Raw genomic sequence first — 18,226 nt, 5'->3', positions numbered from 1 at the left:
TTTCGGCGTGAGAGTAAGACAGCCGGTGAAATAACTGGCACTTGAGGTATTCCATCTTAGGCCTCTAGGTTGGCAACGCATCTGCAATACCCTGGTGTTGCAGTTGTCTATGGGCGGTGGTGATCTCTTACCATCAGGAGACCCACTTGCTTGTTTGCCATCCAGTCGAATAATAGAAAAAAAAAAAAAACATACATCTATATTAACGGAAACGTTGAGCTAGTTCACACCAAGACGGGACGGGCGTTTATTCGAGCGTTTCAACCGCCTCATTTATCTGGTCACATTTTTTACGAATTGACTGTAGATTTTGATGTTGTTTTCGATTATTTGTTAAGAGTTCCTGTATTTCTACCAGATAACTAAAAAACTGTATCAAAATATTCGGCCATTGTGTCAGTAAAGTGTCCAGAAAAATGAGACGGTTGAAACGCTCGAATAAATGTCCGGACGTTTCATTGAGAGGATACGTCAACAAGTTACTCGTTTGACGAATTCTCTCAATCAAATGAGCCGCGTTGCATCGCGTCTCATCTCAGCAGAGGTTAATTGACAAAATATAAAGTTTTTAAATACCTATATACAATGTTTTACCTCATTATTTCATTATTAAAACCGAGTAGGTAAACCAATTACTTATATACGCCTGTACATACACATAAGACGCATCTCGAACTTCGACAATATTTCATAATTCATCAATTCGCCTACAATGCGCATTAGGACTCGACCCCTAAATTCGATAAGCAAAATATAATCCGTTTTTATTTTCCTCTGAGACTTTTCAAGTGCCTTTGTGAAAACGCTCTTCACGCTCCGCTGAATTTTCGTAATATAATGTTTTCCATCATATCAACATTATTCTTTTGTGCTCAGGTTTTTATGCCGAACTTTTAAATAAAAGTTCAAGCGTTCGCAAATAAATAATTTTCTCAAGAACTGCATTTATCCTGGTTTTAATCTTCCCAAGAACTTTAATCACTTAGCCCGGTTCACTTACATAGTTTATGTGTATCATACATATTTATGTCAATATGTACCTACTTTACCTACCTACGGTATTTTTTTTTCATATACCGATGCCTTTGACCCCAGGCAGCGATGAGGTACCTAACACTTATGTACGATACAATACTTCAAGAATTTAAAATTGACACATAATATAAGTTCATTACCTGGTACCTGTTAGAATGTGATCCAAGAACATTTTGCAAGGTTCTAAGTAAAGTTTTTATGTTAAAAACATAATTAGAATTCTGAACCATATTCATTTAGCTTTAGCGGATGTTTACAAAGTGATTAGCGACCCACAAAAATTTTGCACCACAATGCTCAAACAAGATATTTATGCAGTCGGGTAAGTAAACATACATGTGCCATTTTTAACTTAGCGACACTTTTTAAAGAAGCGTTATAAATTTGTTTAAAAAGCCTCTTAACTTACTTTGCCATGACTCAGACATTGCAAGAGATAGTCCTCTAAAACCAATTAGGATTGTTTACAACGTTTGCATTTTGGTGCTTGCAAAATGGTTGGATAAATACGAACAACCATGTGCACTCCTACACTATGAATGGTAGGCATATTACCAAGAAAGAAAGAGAGGAACGAACGATAGTTCCATTTGGTGTTGATATTGGTCCACTGAAAAATTAGTCGTTAAAACGTTTGTATGTTTAATACTTAAGTAAATAGGTCAGTGATTTATGTTTCCAGTTAAATTCATGTAAATGGGAACAATAAGAAGGTAAATGTTCTGTTTAGTCACCAATTATGGTAATTAATTTATATGAGCATACCTAAACAAGGTTTTTTTTTAATTTACCTTCTTTTGATAAAAAATCATTTACTGCTTAACAGTAGCGTTGTACCATAACAACTCGATTACCGCCGGATTTAATGAATTATTAACGTGACGTCGGTGATGTCGGGTATGGCAAAAGTTGTGTACTCTAGTTGCGAAGTGTTTCATTCGAAAATATACCTATCTATAAGCCTATATATAAGCCAGTGTTGCATAGATCGAAGGATATTGATAAACTTTACGTCTGTGAGAACGTAACTATCATTGAGATACTAAAAATTACAAATAGGAAGCATACGGAACACCAGTTTAATATTTTAGTAAGTCGTACCTAATGTTACAAACATATGGAAAAAGGCTTTTTTTTTTTAAATACAAGTTTTTTTGCTGACTACTTTCTGACGACTTTACTTGCATTGTCTCACACCTAAACTACATTTGCATACCAAATTTCAAGTCGATGCCATTAACCGTTCCGTCCTGCGGAGACGATCCTGGCCGGACTACTAGGATGTCACTACCAGATTGTATTTCGCGCAATTTACATAAGTAACCAAATTTCAAGTCAATCCGACTACTGGAGTTGGTCGAATTTAACTTGCAAGATTTGACTACAGACAGACTTTTCAATAAACGCTTGTAAATAACTATATGTCGGAATAAGATAGCGTAATTCATATTTTTGAAGCGCAGGTTTATAGATATTTAAAACTCGTCTGTTAATAGGTAGATCTAAATAGTAACTCCAAAAGTTATGTTTTTAGTTAAGTTTAAGAAATATTTCAAGAGCGAGGTCACCACAGCCGCGCCCGCGCACCGGCAGTCGCAGGCGCAGGACCTTTGCTATATAATTCGCGGACGACCCCTCGCGGTCACACACTCGCACGGACAGTGAACACGGAAGGACATTACAATGAGACTGGTAAGTCCTTGAAAATATATCAAAAACAAATGAAGAAATAAAATTAAAAAAAGGATTGAAAAAAAAAATGTAATTTTTCGATAGTTTGTCAAGTCAACGTAGATAAGATACTCAGTAAGTTGGTTCTTTACAGCCAATTTGAATACCTATTCAATCATAAAATGAAGTTTTGCAATAAAAGCTTTTTGCTGGCCGTACTTTATCCATACCGAATCTCAAGTCAATCCCATCACTAGAGATGCGTGAAATTTGACTTGCCAGGTTTTAAATTGACAAACATGCAAACCTTGCCAGTTAAATAAAAGCTTGTAAAAATCGAAAGTACACCTACCGTTATCATTAGGACCTTTCGTGTCCTAATAAGTGTGTTTTATCAACTATTAAATTTGCAATAAATACGAATAGTTAATAAGTAACTATATGTACCTAATACCTATGTGCGAAGAAAGCAACAGCAAAGCCATTATTATTATAAGATTATTTGATTAACAGCCTTTAAAATATTAACAAGTTATATCTTAAGCTCCTAATCATCAATTAACATATTAAATGGTTATAATACAGAATAAGTACGTTCCGGTTGGCGGAGTTGTTAATTGGTGTCGGCACCTCTCAGCCTCAGCAGTTAATGGACATCACTTTAAATTTCGTGTATCACTCACTTAGTCTCCAAATAACTCTGCATTATTTATTAAACGCCATTTTATCAGCATTTAATTTGATTCAGGCATATTTTGCAAAGCTTTAACAAACAAGAATTGAAATTGAGCCTCTATATTGTAGGTATGTTTTCACACAAATATCTAAGCTTTATAAATTTTTTTCGCAGCTTTATATTTTTTTGGCCATCTCGGCTATTGCGCTGGCTGAAGAAGATGACACAGTCAAAGACTTAATAGCAGACTCAGAAGCGGTTGCCTCCGTAGAGCTTCTAAAGACGGCAGCCGATTCCTCAGGATCAGCATCCGGCGACTACGTACCTCCTAGCCAAAGACCTCCGAGGGGTTGGAACCCTCAACAGATTGCTCAGCAAAACAATTGGACACCGCCCCCAAACACATGGGCACCACCACAGAACTCGTGGACAACCCCACAAAATACCTGGACGCCGCCACAAAACATTTGGACGCCACCTGAAAATACATGGAAGCCCCCAGAAAATGTTTGGAATCCCCCACAAAACATTTGGACGCCACCTCAAAACACTTGGAACCCGCCCAACTACGTTCCACAGAACCCGTGGGGCCAGCAGGGCTCAAACCAGCCCGGCGTCCAACACGACGCTCCCACTAACTCTTGGACCGTGCCTCCGCAAGCAAGCACCACGCCTGTTGCTGTCATCAAGAACGAACAGTATTATGGAGACAATGGCAGCTATAAATACGAGTGAGTATTTATTTTTCTTTAGATATCCAAAAACACAAAAGCAATATATCTTATTTAGAATCATCTTATTTATGGCGTTAATCGTTCTAAGACTATATGTGTAAGTACATGGAGATTTAGACGAATAATTAATTGTAAATTCAAAGAAAATTTAACATTTTATAAGCGTCACAACTCATATAAATGTAACGTGATCGAGTAAGCTCGCCAATTTGAAGCTGAATACGATCAATAAACTTAATTACCAGAACAAATTTAATATTTTTATAATGCCATAAAAAGCAATGATGTTCGCTTATTGTGCCGCACATTCAGAAGTGTACCCAAATTTATCGATATCAATGATCAATAAAAAAAAATCTAATCATTTAACGCCATTCATTAATTCGAAGGAAATCGTAAAGACAGAGGTGAATGAACCAGATCTAAAATACTAACCAAAAACCATCGTAACTTATTAGGCCATTTTTTCTATTGATAAACACAGTCTCTAATTCATAAGATACTACTTTTGTATATCAAACAGGGAGCGGTGGTTGTAACTCGTTCTAAAGACACGTCTAAATTTTTTATCCAATGCTTTTCAGTTGTTTATTATTATGTAAATGTAAACCCTAACGGTCACAACGGTCCTTTGTATCTTTTTGACATAAAACTGACGGCGAATCGGGTTGTTTTATAGCCAATTTAACTGTTTATAAATCGCGTATCGGTAGAAATAGTTTTTTGCATAATTTATGGCGAACATCGAATCATTATAACTGTTTCGACATCTTGAGTGAAATAATTTGAATAGTCACATTACTCAACCGGCACTCCTCTTTTATGTAGTTCCTAGTGTTTTAAATTTATTGTCACTTTGTTTTCAGACTTGTAATAGAGATCGATTAGGGGCTGATAAAATCAGCGCACATTAATCGTAGCCTAAAGCTACGAAGATTTACTAAAATATTTATTTATTTGAATTCATTTTTTAGATTTTAAATGGAACCTGTCTGCTTTAAATTTTAAACATCATAGACTTCGAAGTTTGAAGGTTATATTTTTTGTTGTTATCATTAAATTAAATGCCGTTCCTTAACAACAATTATTACTTAAAAGTACCTACTTACTTACCTAAAGCATGTTAACAATCATTTTCCAATTATTTTAATGAGTAAAATACGATGTCATTTTTATAGGTACCAAATCGGAGACGGTACTCACGTCGGTGAAGAAGGCTATGTTACCAACCCTAGGACCGATAACGAAAGCCTAGTGAAAAAGGGCTGGTACTCTTATGTGGGAAGTGATGGCAAAACTTACACCGTCACCTGGTGGGCTGATGAGAGCGGTTTTCACGCATCTGGCGACCACCTCCCCAAACCTCCTCCAGTGCCTCCCGCGATCCAGGCGTAAGTTGATTTGATTTTGTTTAAAATATCACATTTTCCTCTTTTGTATCTATTAAACATTTTGGTGACTAGGTATGTTGGGTTGCTGATATGAAAAGAATACTACTTGAAAAGATTGGTTTCATTCCTGATGGGATGGATTCATATTTGGATGTGCATTGGCTCATTTTGAATTGAAAGATAATCATCATCATCATCATCAGCCAGAAGACGTCCACTGCTGAACAAAGGCCTCCCCCCTTAGAACGCTACAATGAATGAATGAAAGATAATACTTCATTCGTATTATAGAATGTCCTCGTACCTTCTTGAGTAATTAATTATCATTAAATTAAATTTAAACTAATTGCTAGACAAAACTAAATGCTTCTGAGATTTAATTAGAGCGATAAATCTCAATGCATTTAGTTGTTTTTAGCAGAGGCGATTAAATGCTGTCATTTTAAATATTAACTCTAGCCGGATTTTAGTAAAGAATTTTAGCACAGTTTTATTACCTGATAATAAAGAAGATAACTATGTCCGCCAGGCAGATAGTGAAGAGGATAATAAAAGTAGGTAAAATCTGGCATCTTTATGAACATTTTAGAAGGAAATATGCTACTAGTTTTTGTTCTCCTTATTTCCTGGAGCGAGAGGGCGTGTTAGTGAGTGAGTTATGGGCACAAGTTGTTTTTGTCTGAGACAAATTGTACCCGCTAGTCATAATAATATTACGTATTCCATAAACTTAGAACTGGTAGTTTTCCGATCCTACGCCAGGGTGGCGTGAAACGAGGGATCTGTGCAACATTCGTTTAGGAATGGATTTTGATAATTTGATACAGTTCGATCAACTTAGGGGTGATCTAAGTGAGCATTTACGATTTTAACTGTTTATACTTTATCTTGAAGAAATATATTCATACAAATGGTAGGTAGCACGATTATTTAACAAAAAAAATTCTAATTGTGGTAATTAGGAAGTCGGGGCCCAATATTGTGTGTAACAACTAAATTTATTTTTTGTGTGATGTTTTCATTCTTTAAAGCAACATTTTAATTATTTCTTCTTCGTTAGATTTGCACAGTCTAATTATTTTAATTTATATACAGTTCCATCGAGCAAAACGCTAAGGAGGAAGCAGCTAGAATTGAAGCTGAGAAAAACAAGCAGCCACAGCAGCAGTATCCTCAGCAAACCTACCCACAGCACACTTACCCACAGCATACTTACCCTCAGCAGACATATCCCCAGCAGACATACCCCCAACAAACCTATCCCCAACAGACGTATCCCCAGCAGACTTACCCCCCACAGCAACAAAATCAGCCATCTTATGGTTAAGAAGTAGAAAGTTATGAAATTAAAAAATAATCATAATACAGAATTATCGCAGAAAAATAAATAATGATGTATCAAAACACACTCGGAGTCACTGTTCGTGAATTGAAATAAAATTTGCAAAAAGATTTCATTGTACGTAACGTAATGTTGTAGTTTTAAATATTACACTAGTTATTATGAAGTCGTTCTTTATTAATAGATGTCGATAATCAATTCACAACGAGTGTAGTGACCTGCGTTCGCGTGTTTGAATATTTTTCCGAACGACGGTAACAATCTGTAATACTTCATCAACAGTGATCTTGGTCACGATCAGACTAATATTGTGAACTTGATTACTGTATTTAGTTATTTAGTGCGAGTTATGTGTAATTTTAATTTTGTGATACTCAGATTGGAGGTGACCAATAAATAAAAAATCGAACCTTTGTTGTTTTATTTACAGTTAAACCCTTTTCCTCATCGGCACTGGCCCTATATTACGAAGGGTAAAATTCGAACTTCGTATCTTGCCGTCCCGCTGACGCTTATATTATTTAATATGAGAGTGAGAGAGACGGTACGACAAGAACTTCGAATTTCGAATTTCGTAGTAGCCCCCCTGCTTACTTTTTCTTGTTTGTAGCTACTTTTTTTACCATCACAGTCTAGCTCTAATAAAGGCGCTAATTCAGACAAACCTGATCGAGACCACTTGTTGTAGATGGACTGGAATAACTTACCTGTAAAGACGAAACAATTATGCGATAAATGAGAATATACTTTACCTACTTAAGACGTTCTAATCTTTATTACATAAAACGGAAAGTCCTGATTAACTATTTGTTTCATCAACGCCCAACTCAAGACAGTGAGCCAAAGATAGAACTAGACAATAGAGTTTGTAAGATGTAGGCGGGAAATAATTTCAATGGTGTGTGTGAAGTTCCCAATCCGCATTGGGCCCGCGTGGGAACTACTGCCCAATCCCTCTCATTCTGAGGGGAGGCCTGTGCCCTGCAGTGGGACGTATATAGGCTGGGATGGGATGAGGCGGGAAATAAGGATTAATTTTACAACATTCGCACATATTAGGGACTTTTATCATGGAAGCGGGCGTAAACTAGTTCATACGGATAAATTCGGATAAAATATTTGTAACCTTGTCTTTGTATGATTGTTTATTTCACAATATATAAATAAAATAAAATAAATTCCATGCAGTATTTAGATTTATTTCTACAAAAACGCGAACTATTAATCATGAAAATAAACAAGTTTCTAATTAACCATCAAGTATTGTATCTTTCCTTCCAAGGAACACAGTCAAGGGACTGCCGAAAAATCACGAAACCGGTCCGGAAAGGCATTGACATTGGCCATTACGAAGCTTGCATCACGTTATGGAACCGAAGCCGTGGGACGGCCTATAGACCGTCCAATTTATCGGCTCCTTTATCCGAATGCGATAAAAACAACCCAACGGCCTTTATAATGAACGAATCAGATCCTTATACCATCCCGATTCAATTTGCAACGTTCGATGTTTTGTTTAAAGGCTGTTCGGTGCCGAATTTCAAAGAAAGGTTGCTGGTAATGTTGCGAAACCTGATATTATTTAGAATTTTATTATATAAAGGATATTTCAAAATTAAGCGTAGTTATACCTACTTAATTTTTGTTATGATATAATTATTATATAATATGTTTTGTTTTGAGTGGAATGTCAAAGAGCATTATCAAAGTGCAGATTGGGACACATGTCTTTGAATTGCTTCGCAAGTTGTACAGGTTTCCACACGATGTTTTTCCTTCACCGTAAAACTCGCGGTAAATTTCAAATGTAATGTGCACATAAATTTCGAAAAACTCAGAGATCAAGATTTGAACCGACGATGGTAGTACCTTAAGAGGCCATTGGTACCGGTTACTACGGCTACTCATTAAACTACCAACCAAGCCTCAAAATTCACTTTTTGTATCATTATCCAGGATGGGGGCATCTACCGCCATCTACCATCGTTCTCATATATCCATATCCTCCAATTTGCCTTCTTATTCAAATAAATCTTATTTGCCATTTTTAAGTTTCTCCGATTCAATTTATTGTTAACTGGAGCCGACAAAAGAACCGGTGTATCTCATATTCTGACAAGTTAGTTATTTACGGCAGTAATGGACGACATTACGTCACGGGCAAGATATTTTAACTTATGATTTAAAATATTACTTATCTACAATTTCTTTTATAAACAGGGAGTACCTATGCGTTGATGTTCCTACGATTAAACACTCTTACTTTAATCTATCAATTATAATAATCAAAGCCCGTAAAACAATAAGACTGAGCACTCGGAAAAACGGTGTAAAAAGTGAGACGCAACGAGCGGAGAAAACCAGTACAACCAAGCGATATCTTTCACGAATGCCTGACCACACAGATGACCGTGCGTGCGTATAAATATATGCGGAATTCATTTTCATTACTAGTCCATTTTCTACTAGTGTTAGATTGTGACGTGTGCTATCATTGTTCTTTCAAGGACAATACAGCTTCAGAAAAATGAAGCTGGTAAGTGCGAAAGTGATTGTGTTGCAATTAAATATTTTGGATTTTTATAACCTAAAACTGTAAGTTATTATTAACCTGATATAATTATTTTTTCCAGTTAATATTTTACATTATAACAACTTATTCAATATCTCATTTATGGGCGCAAAAAATAGAAGATGATCAGTATTCTTTCCTGCCTCAATATCAATCGCCCGGCCCAAGTGTGTTTGCCTCAGACAGCTCACTCTACTTACCACTCGAACCACACACAGCAATTCCTTACTATGCGATGAAGAACACAAATAAGTTGCCCTTCCAGTACCTGCCACCAACAGGCACAAAAGCGCCAGCCTCTTTCCCCACTTCATTTCCAATGATGATGTCTTCCTCTATCGTACCAAACTTTGAGGATGATGATGAAGATAACGAGCCTAATAATAGACATGTGACTAAGCGTCCTGTTCCTTTGCCGCAATCACCACTTCAGCATAATAGATTCAATGGAACGCAAAGAGCAATAAATAGAAATGAACCTGAAAAACGAGAAATAAGACAGCCCTTTAGAACTGTAAACTACGAACATCCGATTGATAGAATAGATGTGAAGCCTCAACACTTTCCAATGAATGTTGGTGTGACTTCACAGCCTCCGGTTAATCAAAATCCTACAACTAGACGGTCGATAATATCAGTCGATACCGTGGGCCACAGAAGTGATCATGGGCCCGAACTGATCAAGGCAGGATCATACCAAAATGCTCAATACTTTCATGCACCTGGAGTTTTCATATCTTCGTCAACAACAGAACCTGCAATTCCTATTATCCGTTTGTCTAATGAGATGGACTTGGACGGAAGCTTTAGTTACGAGTATGTTAATAATAGTAAATCAAATTTATCAAATCAAATTTGTTTGTGATCTAATAGATACTAAATTAAATTAATTGTGTTGTTGCAAAACTAGTAATATTCCAATTACCTAAAAACATCAATTTTCAGAGCTCTTGGTGCTGATCAGACCCATTACGTACAACACAGTCGTATGGAAAATATAGGTACCGACAAGGAAGAACAAGTTGTCGAGGGATCGTACTCCTACGTAGGCGATAATGGTCAAACTTACACTGTGCACTACATCGCCGATTCAAATGGTTTTAGAGCTACTGGGGATCACTTACCGGTGGCACCACCTATGCCGGAAATCATTCAGAGGTTTGTATACCTAAGTATAATGTAAATTTGTAGCTTGATGAGTACTGTTTTACAAATTTTATTGATTACAGAGCCGTCCAACACAATCTTGCCGAGGAAGCAAGAAAACCTCCACATCTTAAATCATGGCAAGATAACGATACGAACTATGAAGGTGAAGGAGAAAATGTCCAGCGATATCCGGCTCCACCGCAACGGAATTTATTTACTGGAAGAAATCCTGAAGCATTTTCCTACAGTTTCTCTCCGGGAAATACTCAAAATAATCTAGTAGCCGCTGCCAGTTCTCAAACCCCAGTCAGAACCGTCGAATTCTCAAAAGATCAAACACAGGTTAAAGCTAACAACGGCCCGATTTCACCACAGATTACTTTTCTGGCTTCACAGGGTGCTCACGTTCCCTCTTTGAATTCGCCTCCGCAATCGATAGCGAGAGTATTTACGACAGAGAAATCTAATATGCCGCAATTGATGAATTACGAAGCAGCCGTCAAAGAGGCCGACCAAGAAAATAATAAAGCTTTGTGGCGATGGCAATACGGAATAAATTCTAACATCCATAACGAAAATGCGCATAAAAATACCATTTCCAGGTCATCTGGTGACGAAATAATGATTAACTTCAATGATATGACGCCAGAACAATATACTTCAATGATACATTCGCAACTTGATTCAAACAGTAGAAACAACGGTCAGCCATTGCAATTTGAAGAGCAGCAGCCAAGTGAGATCACAACGCAGAAAATTACAATGAAATATGAAGCAAACGTTCCGTCAGAATACCAAAATCACGTTACACACATAAATCATAGTGAACTACCCAATCAAGAGAGAAGTAAAAATGATAACACGACAAATTCAGACTATTATCAAAACAAAAACCAAATACCAAGTCAAGAGATAAGTCAAAGTTATAACACACCAAACTCAGAATATTACCAAAACCAAAACGCCTACCATAATAATGACATAAAAACGGAGGATCAAAATATTAATAGTCAATCAACCTTAAATGAAGTGTCACCAGCTCCAATGACAGAAAATTACCCAACCCAAGAAGAATGGCTCAAATCGATTGCCAAATCAACTCCACCTGTTATTGAACAAGCTAAACAGATAGAAAATAATGAACCTTCTTATCATTCATCAAAACTATTAACGCAACATGACTTTATTCCTCCAAGTCAAACTGTGACAAAATCTTATGACTATGAGGATAATTTTTACGAGTCCAGGAAAATTGGAGATGTTAACAAGAATATAAAGTACAGTACTGTCAATTCTTCACCATCACCAAAATACTCAAGTGCATCAACAATAGGCCATATAGAGAGCGAGATCACGATTTCTACTACAGAACAACCGCCACTATTTAGCACTTTAACCAATATTAGATTCATTGACTTTGTTAAACCAGATGAAATCAAGTTTAGACCAATTTTGACTGACAATATTCAAGAACATGATTTACGTGATACTACTACTACCACTGAGACTAGTGTAGAAGATATTTTAGAAAACAACATATTCCTGAAGAACTTAGTGAGAACAAAGAATAAAGAGAGTAATACCAAGTACAATAACATTGATGTAGAACCAGAAATAAAACATTTTCCAAAAGTAAATGCTGAACCAAAAGTAGAAAAAGTTCCAAAATATATTCAGTACCAAACCAAAATGTTAAATGACATCAAAGACTATAGGAAAAAGACAATGGATTTATCAGACATTGTTAATTTCGTAGCACAAAAAAATCAATTTGAATCTAATAAGGTAAAATCAAGAAATAAACCACTAAGTTATAGCAACACCAATCAAAATAATAAAATGATATACATTCCTACATATCAAGAGCAATCTAATGAAGATCATGAAAATGAAGAAAGAAATAAAGATAACTTTAGAACTTTAAATCATCAACAACAAGAAGAGTTGCGTGGTATTATTAAAAATTATAAAATACTTCAGCGTAATAATAACAAAATTCGTAACGAGGAAGATAGAATGAATCAGCTAAGAAGAGATTTGAGTCCTCCGCCCGTAAAAATGCTGCAATCGCCAAACTTGCCACCCCTGGGCCGCGCTGGTCCTTCTATGAAAAGTTATCTACCACCAGTTTTTGTATAAACTTACAAAACCAATGTGATTTAGTACCAAATTCCCCATTTTGTACATATTTTTTTCAGCCTGCATTTATTAGCGTAAGATTTAAATTAAATAAAAAATATTTTTATAAGTTGAATGTTGCCTTATCCTAATATCTCTGTCAAGTGGCATAATGTGACTACTGATAAATAACTATCAATAACACTTCCAAAAACTTGAAACTGCAAGAACTTAAGCACCTGAGCGGAGCGTGGTTTATTTATAACTTATAATTCAAGCGTTTACTCAACTGCTTATACAACCTAAATATTCCACCGCAACTACTTAAAGTTAACTTGGAATATATAACATCATCATCATCATCATCCCAGCCTATATACGTCCCACTGCTGGGCACAGGCCTCCTCTCAGAACAAGAGGGCTTGGGCCATAGTTCCCACGCGGGCCCAGTGCGGATTGGGAACTTCGCATATAACACATATAACACATATATCTCAATAATTATGCAGGTACTCCTCTAAGAAGGGATTTTTCTTAACTTTCCACGGGATAGAGAACTTGCCTACTTATTTTATTATTTCGTTAAAAACATAAACAAAAAAATGGGTTTCCTATGCCTGCTGAATTTACAAATAACTTTTTCAAGGGGTTAATGTATATTTTAATATGAAAACTATTTTAATATGCCTTCCTTTAGTGTCTTTAATTATTGATCAACACATATAAGAAATATATATTGTTAAGTTTTAGTTAACTCGTCTCACTAGTTTGGTTGTCAGTTACTAGCCGAATAATCTTTCTGCTACAAGTTATAAAATGATAGTGTGACCAACAAAACAAGTAACAAGTGTAACAAACTAATAATGTAACCAAATATTGCAACCCGATTATTTGCCCTCTTCCAATAGTTAGAGTGGCCTTAAATTTGGTAAATGGATGGAGCTCTGATACAGTGCAGTAATCAAATACTTCCAATAAAAAGGATGTAGGTACCTATCAAAAAAAAATTCAAACTAGTGTTTACCCGCGTCTTCGCACACGTAAATCATTAGATCCAGCAGCTGAATTATAATTTCGGGATGTTTTGAAATTCCCATGGGAATTCCCGAAAATTAAATCGTGTGACGTTACATTAAAAACAATCGTGTCAAATGTCATGACTCTAAGCCCAGTGGTTGTTGTTTCGAAATTTTATCCCTATTCCGTGGGAATATCGGGATAAAAAGTAGCCTATGTTTTATTCCAGATGTCCAGCTATCTATATACCAAATTACATCCAAATCCGTCCAGCCGTTTCAGCGCGAAGGAGTAGCAAACATACTCACTCACTCACAAACTTTCCCATTTATAATATTAGTAGAATTGTTTACTATCTGTACCTTAAAAATTTAAATTTGTAATTCAAATTCAAACTCACAAGTATGCCCAAATTTTCTTTGAGAAGCCCAAATATATCAGCAAAAAAGCAGGGCAGCCATTGGCCCAAGCCACATTTGTTTAAACGCATATAAATTTTCAAGGTATTTAGAAAACAACAAAGGAATGTGTACCGTCGAAAGCAGAAGTAGACAAACATATCGCGTGCGAAGCGGCGGTGATTTATCTTGCCGTCCGTACCGAAAGCGTAACGATGCGTCCTCTTAGAAATTGTTTGAACATCTTTTATACACTAAACAGCGGTTGTCTTAATCATGTTCTATTAGACGTTGGGAATGATTGGGACTATTCACTAATAGTTTACATACATCGAGGCTGAAAATCCGTTTGAAACGTGACAAAGTACTAGGGCTTGTGTTATGATTACAACAAGATAGTATTATTGATTGAAGCGATGGGGGAGCCCTATACGTATATATTGATGAAGCCTATGTGTCGGGGAGGCCTATGTCCAACTGTTATGATGATGATAATGATGATTTAAGCGATATTGGTATGGATAGTAATAGTGGTTCGGCATTTGTATCAGTATATATTACATACTTATAAAACAGTAGCGCACCTAAATAACGGAAGTGGACAGACAACACAAAGTCTGGACCAATGAACCTAGAGACTCGAAATCTGGCCGAAGGAGATATATTAAGAAGGGACTTGTCAAAGTTCCACGGGACAAAGAACTAACCTTTTTTATTATTCCTCGGTGATGAATTCTTAGGAATACGCTACTTATTTAATGATCTAATTATATTGAACAACAAAAAGCCCTTTAAATCATATTAAAACATCAATGAACATGGTGCCGCAAAAGCAAAGTATTCCAATCAACGAGCTTCACGAAAAAAAACGAGGTCTTATTTGAAACATAATTAAACAAAAAACGTACTTCTTCATTAAAGATTCGAGCCTTCTAAAACCTCCCTGGAACTGATTTACATAATTTATTTTGAAACATTTTAAATGAAAACAAACCTTGTATAACCTACTAACAGAGGAGTCGATTATTTTGCGATTATTTATTTATTTATTCAACAACTAATATTTCAATTACTGATCCAGATAAGTGTTTAGAGACAAGTGTGCAGTAACAGCCCAAAAAGACCAAGGCCTGTGCTAGGGCTATGTTACATAGAAGCGTCATGAAGCGTAAAGTTATATACTCGTAAAGAAATAGATACTTAAAACTGTCAAATATTTGGGAATTTAAATTATAAGTATGTTAGTTAAAAAAAATGTTTCTAAATATTTTTACTCGTTTGTTTCGACCTATATGTATATCTAGTTACTAAAAGGAGTGGTTTTTGATCTGGTTAAAATATTCTGAAATTAATTGAAATACTTAGGTGATTTTCTATCTTACAATCTAGGGTAGGAATATTCGCACTTATAGTCAAAATACCATATACGGGACTTATCACGCTATTTTTACACAAGTAATATTTACCTCGACGTTTCGGCAACGTTACAGTTGCCGTGGTCACGAGTAGACACAAAATACTTACAGGTAAATATTACTTGTGTAAAAATAGCGTGATAAGTCCCGTATATGGTATTTTGAATATGAGTGAGAATCACAAAAGATTAAAACGTTATATTCGCACTTACCTAAACCCTGAATGAAATATTCTAGATTAATTTTGTGATACCGATGTATGAACTAAATCGGAGCAGTGTAAATCCTTTCATTCGGCACCAGACGGTGACCGTATTAGGAGTAAAGTGTACAGTATACGAGTGTGACGAGTTCACAATACGCGCCCCTGATTGCGTCGCGCCGGCAGACTACGCAAATTACATCGTATATTTGTACAAACCTCGTTTCTGCGACACCGACTTCTAATCATGCTACTGTACCTACAGTCTCAGTGGTAAACTTTAAGGAAATGAACAGACTCATAAAATGTGAACAAAATGGTCATAGTTAGACGATAATAGTTTTCATATATTATAATCCCTATAAGTAGAATCCGATTTACCATATTAGGCCAATAACCTGTCGCAAAACAAACAAAGGATCCCTTTACGCAAACAAAATATTTTACCAACAGAATGTTTTACGAAGACCGCAGTCGCATTGAAAAGGACATCAAAGTCGAAACCCAAATGGAAACGCAGGGAAAATATGTAAATTTTAATGCCACGAACGTAAGATCAAAGTCTATGCATCGAGCGCCGACTGATTTTCGCCCCACATCGGCATTTCCTTTTATTTTTCTTTTCACGACGGCTGAATACATAGAAAGCACTTGTTCATTTTACACTTAACTTTTAAAGTTAAAAATATTAAGTACTATTATAATCTAGGCAGAATAAACACGTAGCTGAAATTAGAAATGAAATTAATGGACTCGTATTTAACAATGCAAATTTATTTTGTCCCAAGTTGGAAAAAACTATCGTCAAGTTAAACTGTTGCCGCATTTAATCTCTCTTCTCCTAACTTATTACCCAACAGATATTGAGAATACTGATGTAGTTAATAATAGTTTATGGAACCGTTAACGTAACGGGTGTTGCTGAAATGAATTGAATCTATAGATAGAGCGTTAATTATGAAAGCCATCACAGGAGCTTGTAATGGCCGAATGAGCTAACTTTGTCGATAATACTGTTATAGTTTTTGGATTAATATTTGAGATTGGAAGTGAAACTAAGTTATGGATAAGAATCATCATCATCATCATCATGTCAGCCGAAAGACGTCCACTGCTGGACATATAGGCCTCCCCCAAGGCTCTCCACTCAGACCGGTCTTGTGCTTTTCGCATCCACCGCGATCCCGCGATCTTAAACAGGTCGTCGCTCCATCTTGTTGGAGGCCTACCGACAGCTCGTCTCCCGGTCCGCGGACGCCATTCGAGAACCTTATGATGGATAAGAATGTTAGTAAGGTATATTATAAGTAATCGTAGGTATCTAAATCAAGTTGGTAGACAACATTTTTTCTTCATATCACTTATCAATAACCAATTACATAAACGTGTATGTAGAAGTACAAGATAAAAGGCAATAGGATAATGCTTATTAAATTCAGTACTTGTACTGCTTAAAACGCCTCTACGTTTTATGTTTCACGACTAAAAGACCTATCGAGAAATATTGTTAAATCTGAATTAATTCAGTCACCCTTTTGTGACATTATTCTTAAAATAGGGGGTCGTATATATCCTAGTCTGGATGGTCATCACGAAAACAATTGTATAATTAAACCTTAGTACTGTAAAATGTATTCACAAAAAATAAAAATGCTTATCAAGCAGCACTTATTGCCGTAAACTCTTTATAATGTTAAGCGTAATAGCGCTATAAAAGTGTAGCGAAAGTCGTCGAGCCAAAATTAAATCATTTAACTCTAGAATTAGGAACCCTCGACGCTACATCAAGGTTTATGCTTCGATGGTTCTAGAGCTAGGGGTGTTCTCACATCCCCATGCAAGGGACGTTCATTAGAACGACTTTTGGTATCAATGCGAAATGTGTAGGAGGTAACACGAATCCATTAGTGCGATTGGCCCAACAATTTTAACTTTTTCATAGAAGCTTCAGTATATAACATATTTTAAATTAACCTACAATATTTCAGCAATTGAATGGGTAAGTTTGGCTGAACAGAACGTCCCTATGAAGGACGTTATATTTTTTGTTTATTTAAAATATAGCCACTGCTTAAACGCCGCCGCGCGGTTCATTTAGAACATCGACGAATGTTTAAAAACATTTGGTGTCAATAACAATTTAAAAAAATTCTGCAATACATCTCCGTGTTCAGTAAAGTCAACCCAACTGCTGAAAACTAATTTTAAAACACCTTGTGTACTAGTAAAATGTCAAAAAGCTGATAAGCAAAAAAAACAAATAAAACAACATTTTGTCAAACAAAATCCGATTAGGCGTAGTAAGTCGAGAAATATGTAGGGAACTCGACAAGGAACTACGGGGAAATGGAATGCTGCGCCTTCCCCCTTTCACTACGCGCCATCCCAAGACTTACGGAACAAACTTTACCAATATTGCTGGATTCAATTCACACGCATGGGATAAACAAATACACCTAAATTGGGGTGTTGTCAAATCCGATTGGAATTAACAGTTTTGATAGCG

General features: G+C 36.1%; 3 protein-coding genes across 3 annotated transcripts in view; 2 read left to right on the top strand and 1 right to left on the bottom strand.

The window, feature by feature from the left end:
- Positions 1-18,226, bottom strand: part of hwt (SH2 domain-containing adapter heavyweight) — a 172,753-nt gene that overhangs the window by 135,483 nt on the left and 19,044 nt on the right. The gene's annotated exons all lie outside the window — the stretch shown is intronic.
- Positions 2,624-7,258, top strand: LOC141439853 (uncharacterized). Its single transcript, XM_074104254.1, has 4 exons — positions 2,624-2,727; positions 3,557-4,113; positions 5,295-5,507; positions 6,603-7,258. The coding sequence occupies exons 1-4, from the start codon at positions 2,719-2,721 to the stop codon at positions 6,832-6,834; spliced, it is 1,011 nt and encodes a 336-aa protein (XP_073960355.1). The 5' UTR covers positions 2,624-2,718; the 3' UTR covers positions 6,835-7,258.
- On the top strand, positions 9,320-12,759 carry LOC141439852 (uncharacterized). The gene is made up of 4 exons (XM_074104253.1): positions 9,320-9,385; positions 9,483-10,237; positions 10,367-10,579; positions 10,651-12,759. Exons 1-4 carry the CDS (start codon positions 9,377-9,379, stop codon positions 12,707-12,709), a joined length of 3,036 nt encoding a protein of 1,011 aa, XP_073960354.1. The 5' UTR covers positions 9,320-9,376; the 3' UTR covers positions 12,710-12,759.

The sequence above is a fragment of the Choristoneura fumiferana genome, chromosome 21, assembly GCF_025370935.1.
Source record: "Choristoneura fumiferana chromosome 21, NRCan_CFum_1, whole genome shotgun sequence".
NCBI lineage: Eukaryota > Metazoa > Arthropoda > Insecta > Lepidoptera > Tortricidae > Choristoneura > Choristoneura fumiferana.
The sequence above is the reverse complement of the archived record's forward strand: the minus strand, read 5'-3'. Positions and strand labels throughout refer to the sequence as shown.

Excerpts from the sequence above, each read along its gene's own strand:
- LOC141439853 (XM_074104254.1), top strand. Across the intron at positions 4,114-5,294 it reads AATGGCAGCTATAAATACGA|GTACCAAATCGGAGACGGTA; the intron begins GTGAGTATTTAT and ends TCATTTTTATAG. Across the intron at positions 5,508-6,602 it reads GTGCCTCCCGCGATCCAGGC|TTCCATCGAGCAAAACGCTA; the intron begins GTAAGTTGATTT and ends ATTTATATACAG.
- LOC141439852 (XM_074104253.1), top strand. Across the intron at positions 10,238-10,366 it reads GACGGAAGCTTTAGTTACGA|AGCTCTTGGTGCTGATCAGA; the intron begins GTATGTTAATAA and ends ATCAATTTTCAG. Across the intron at positions 10,580-10,650 it reads ATGCCGGAAATCATTCAGAG|AGCCGTCCAACACAATCTTG; the intron begins GTTTGTATACCT and ends TATTGATTACAG.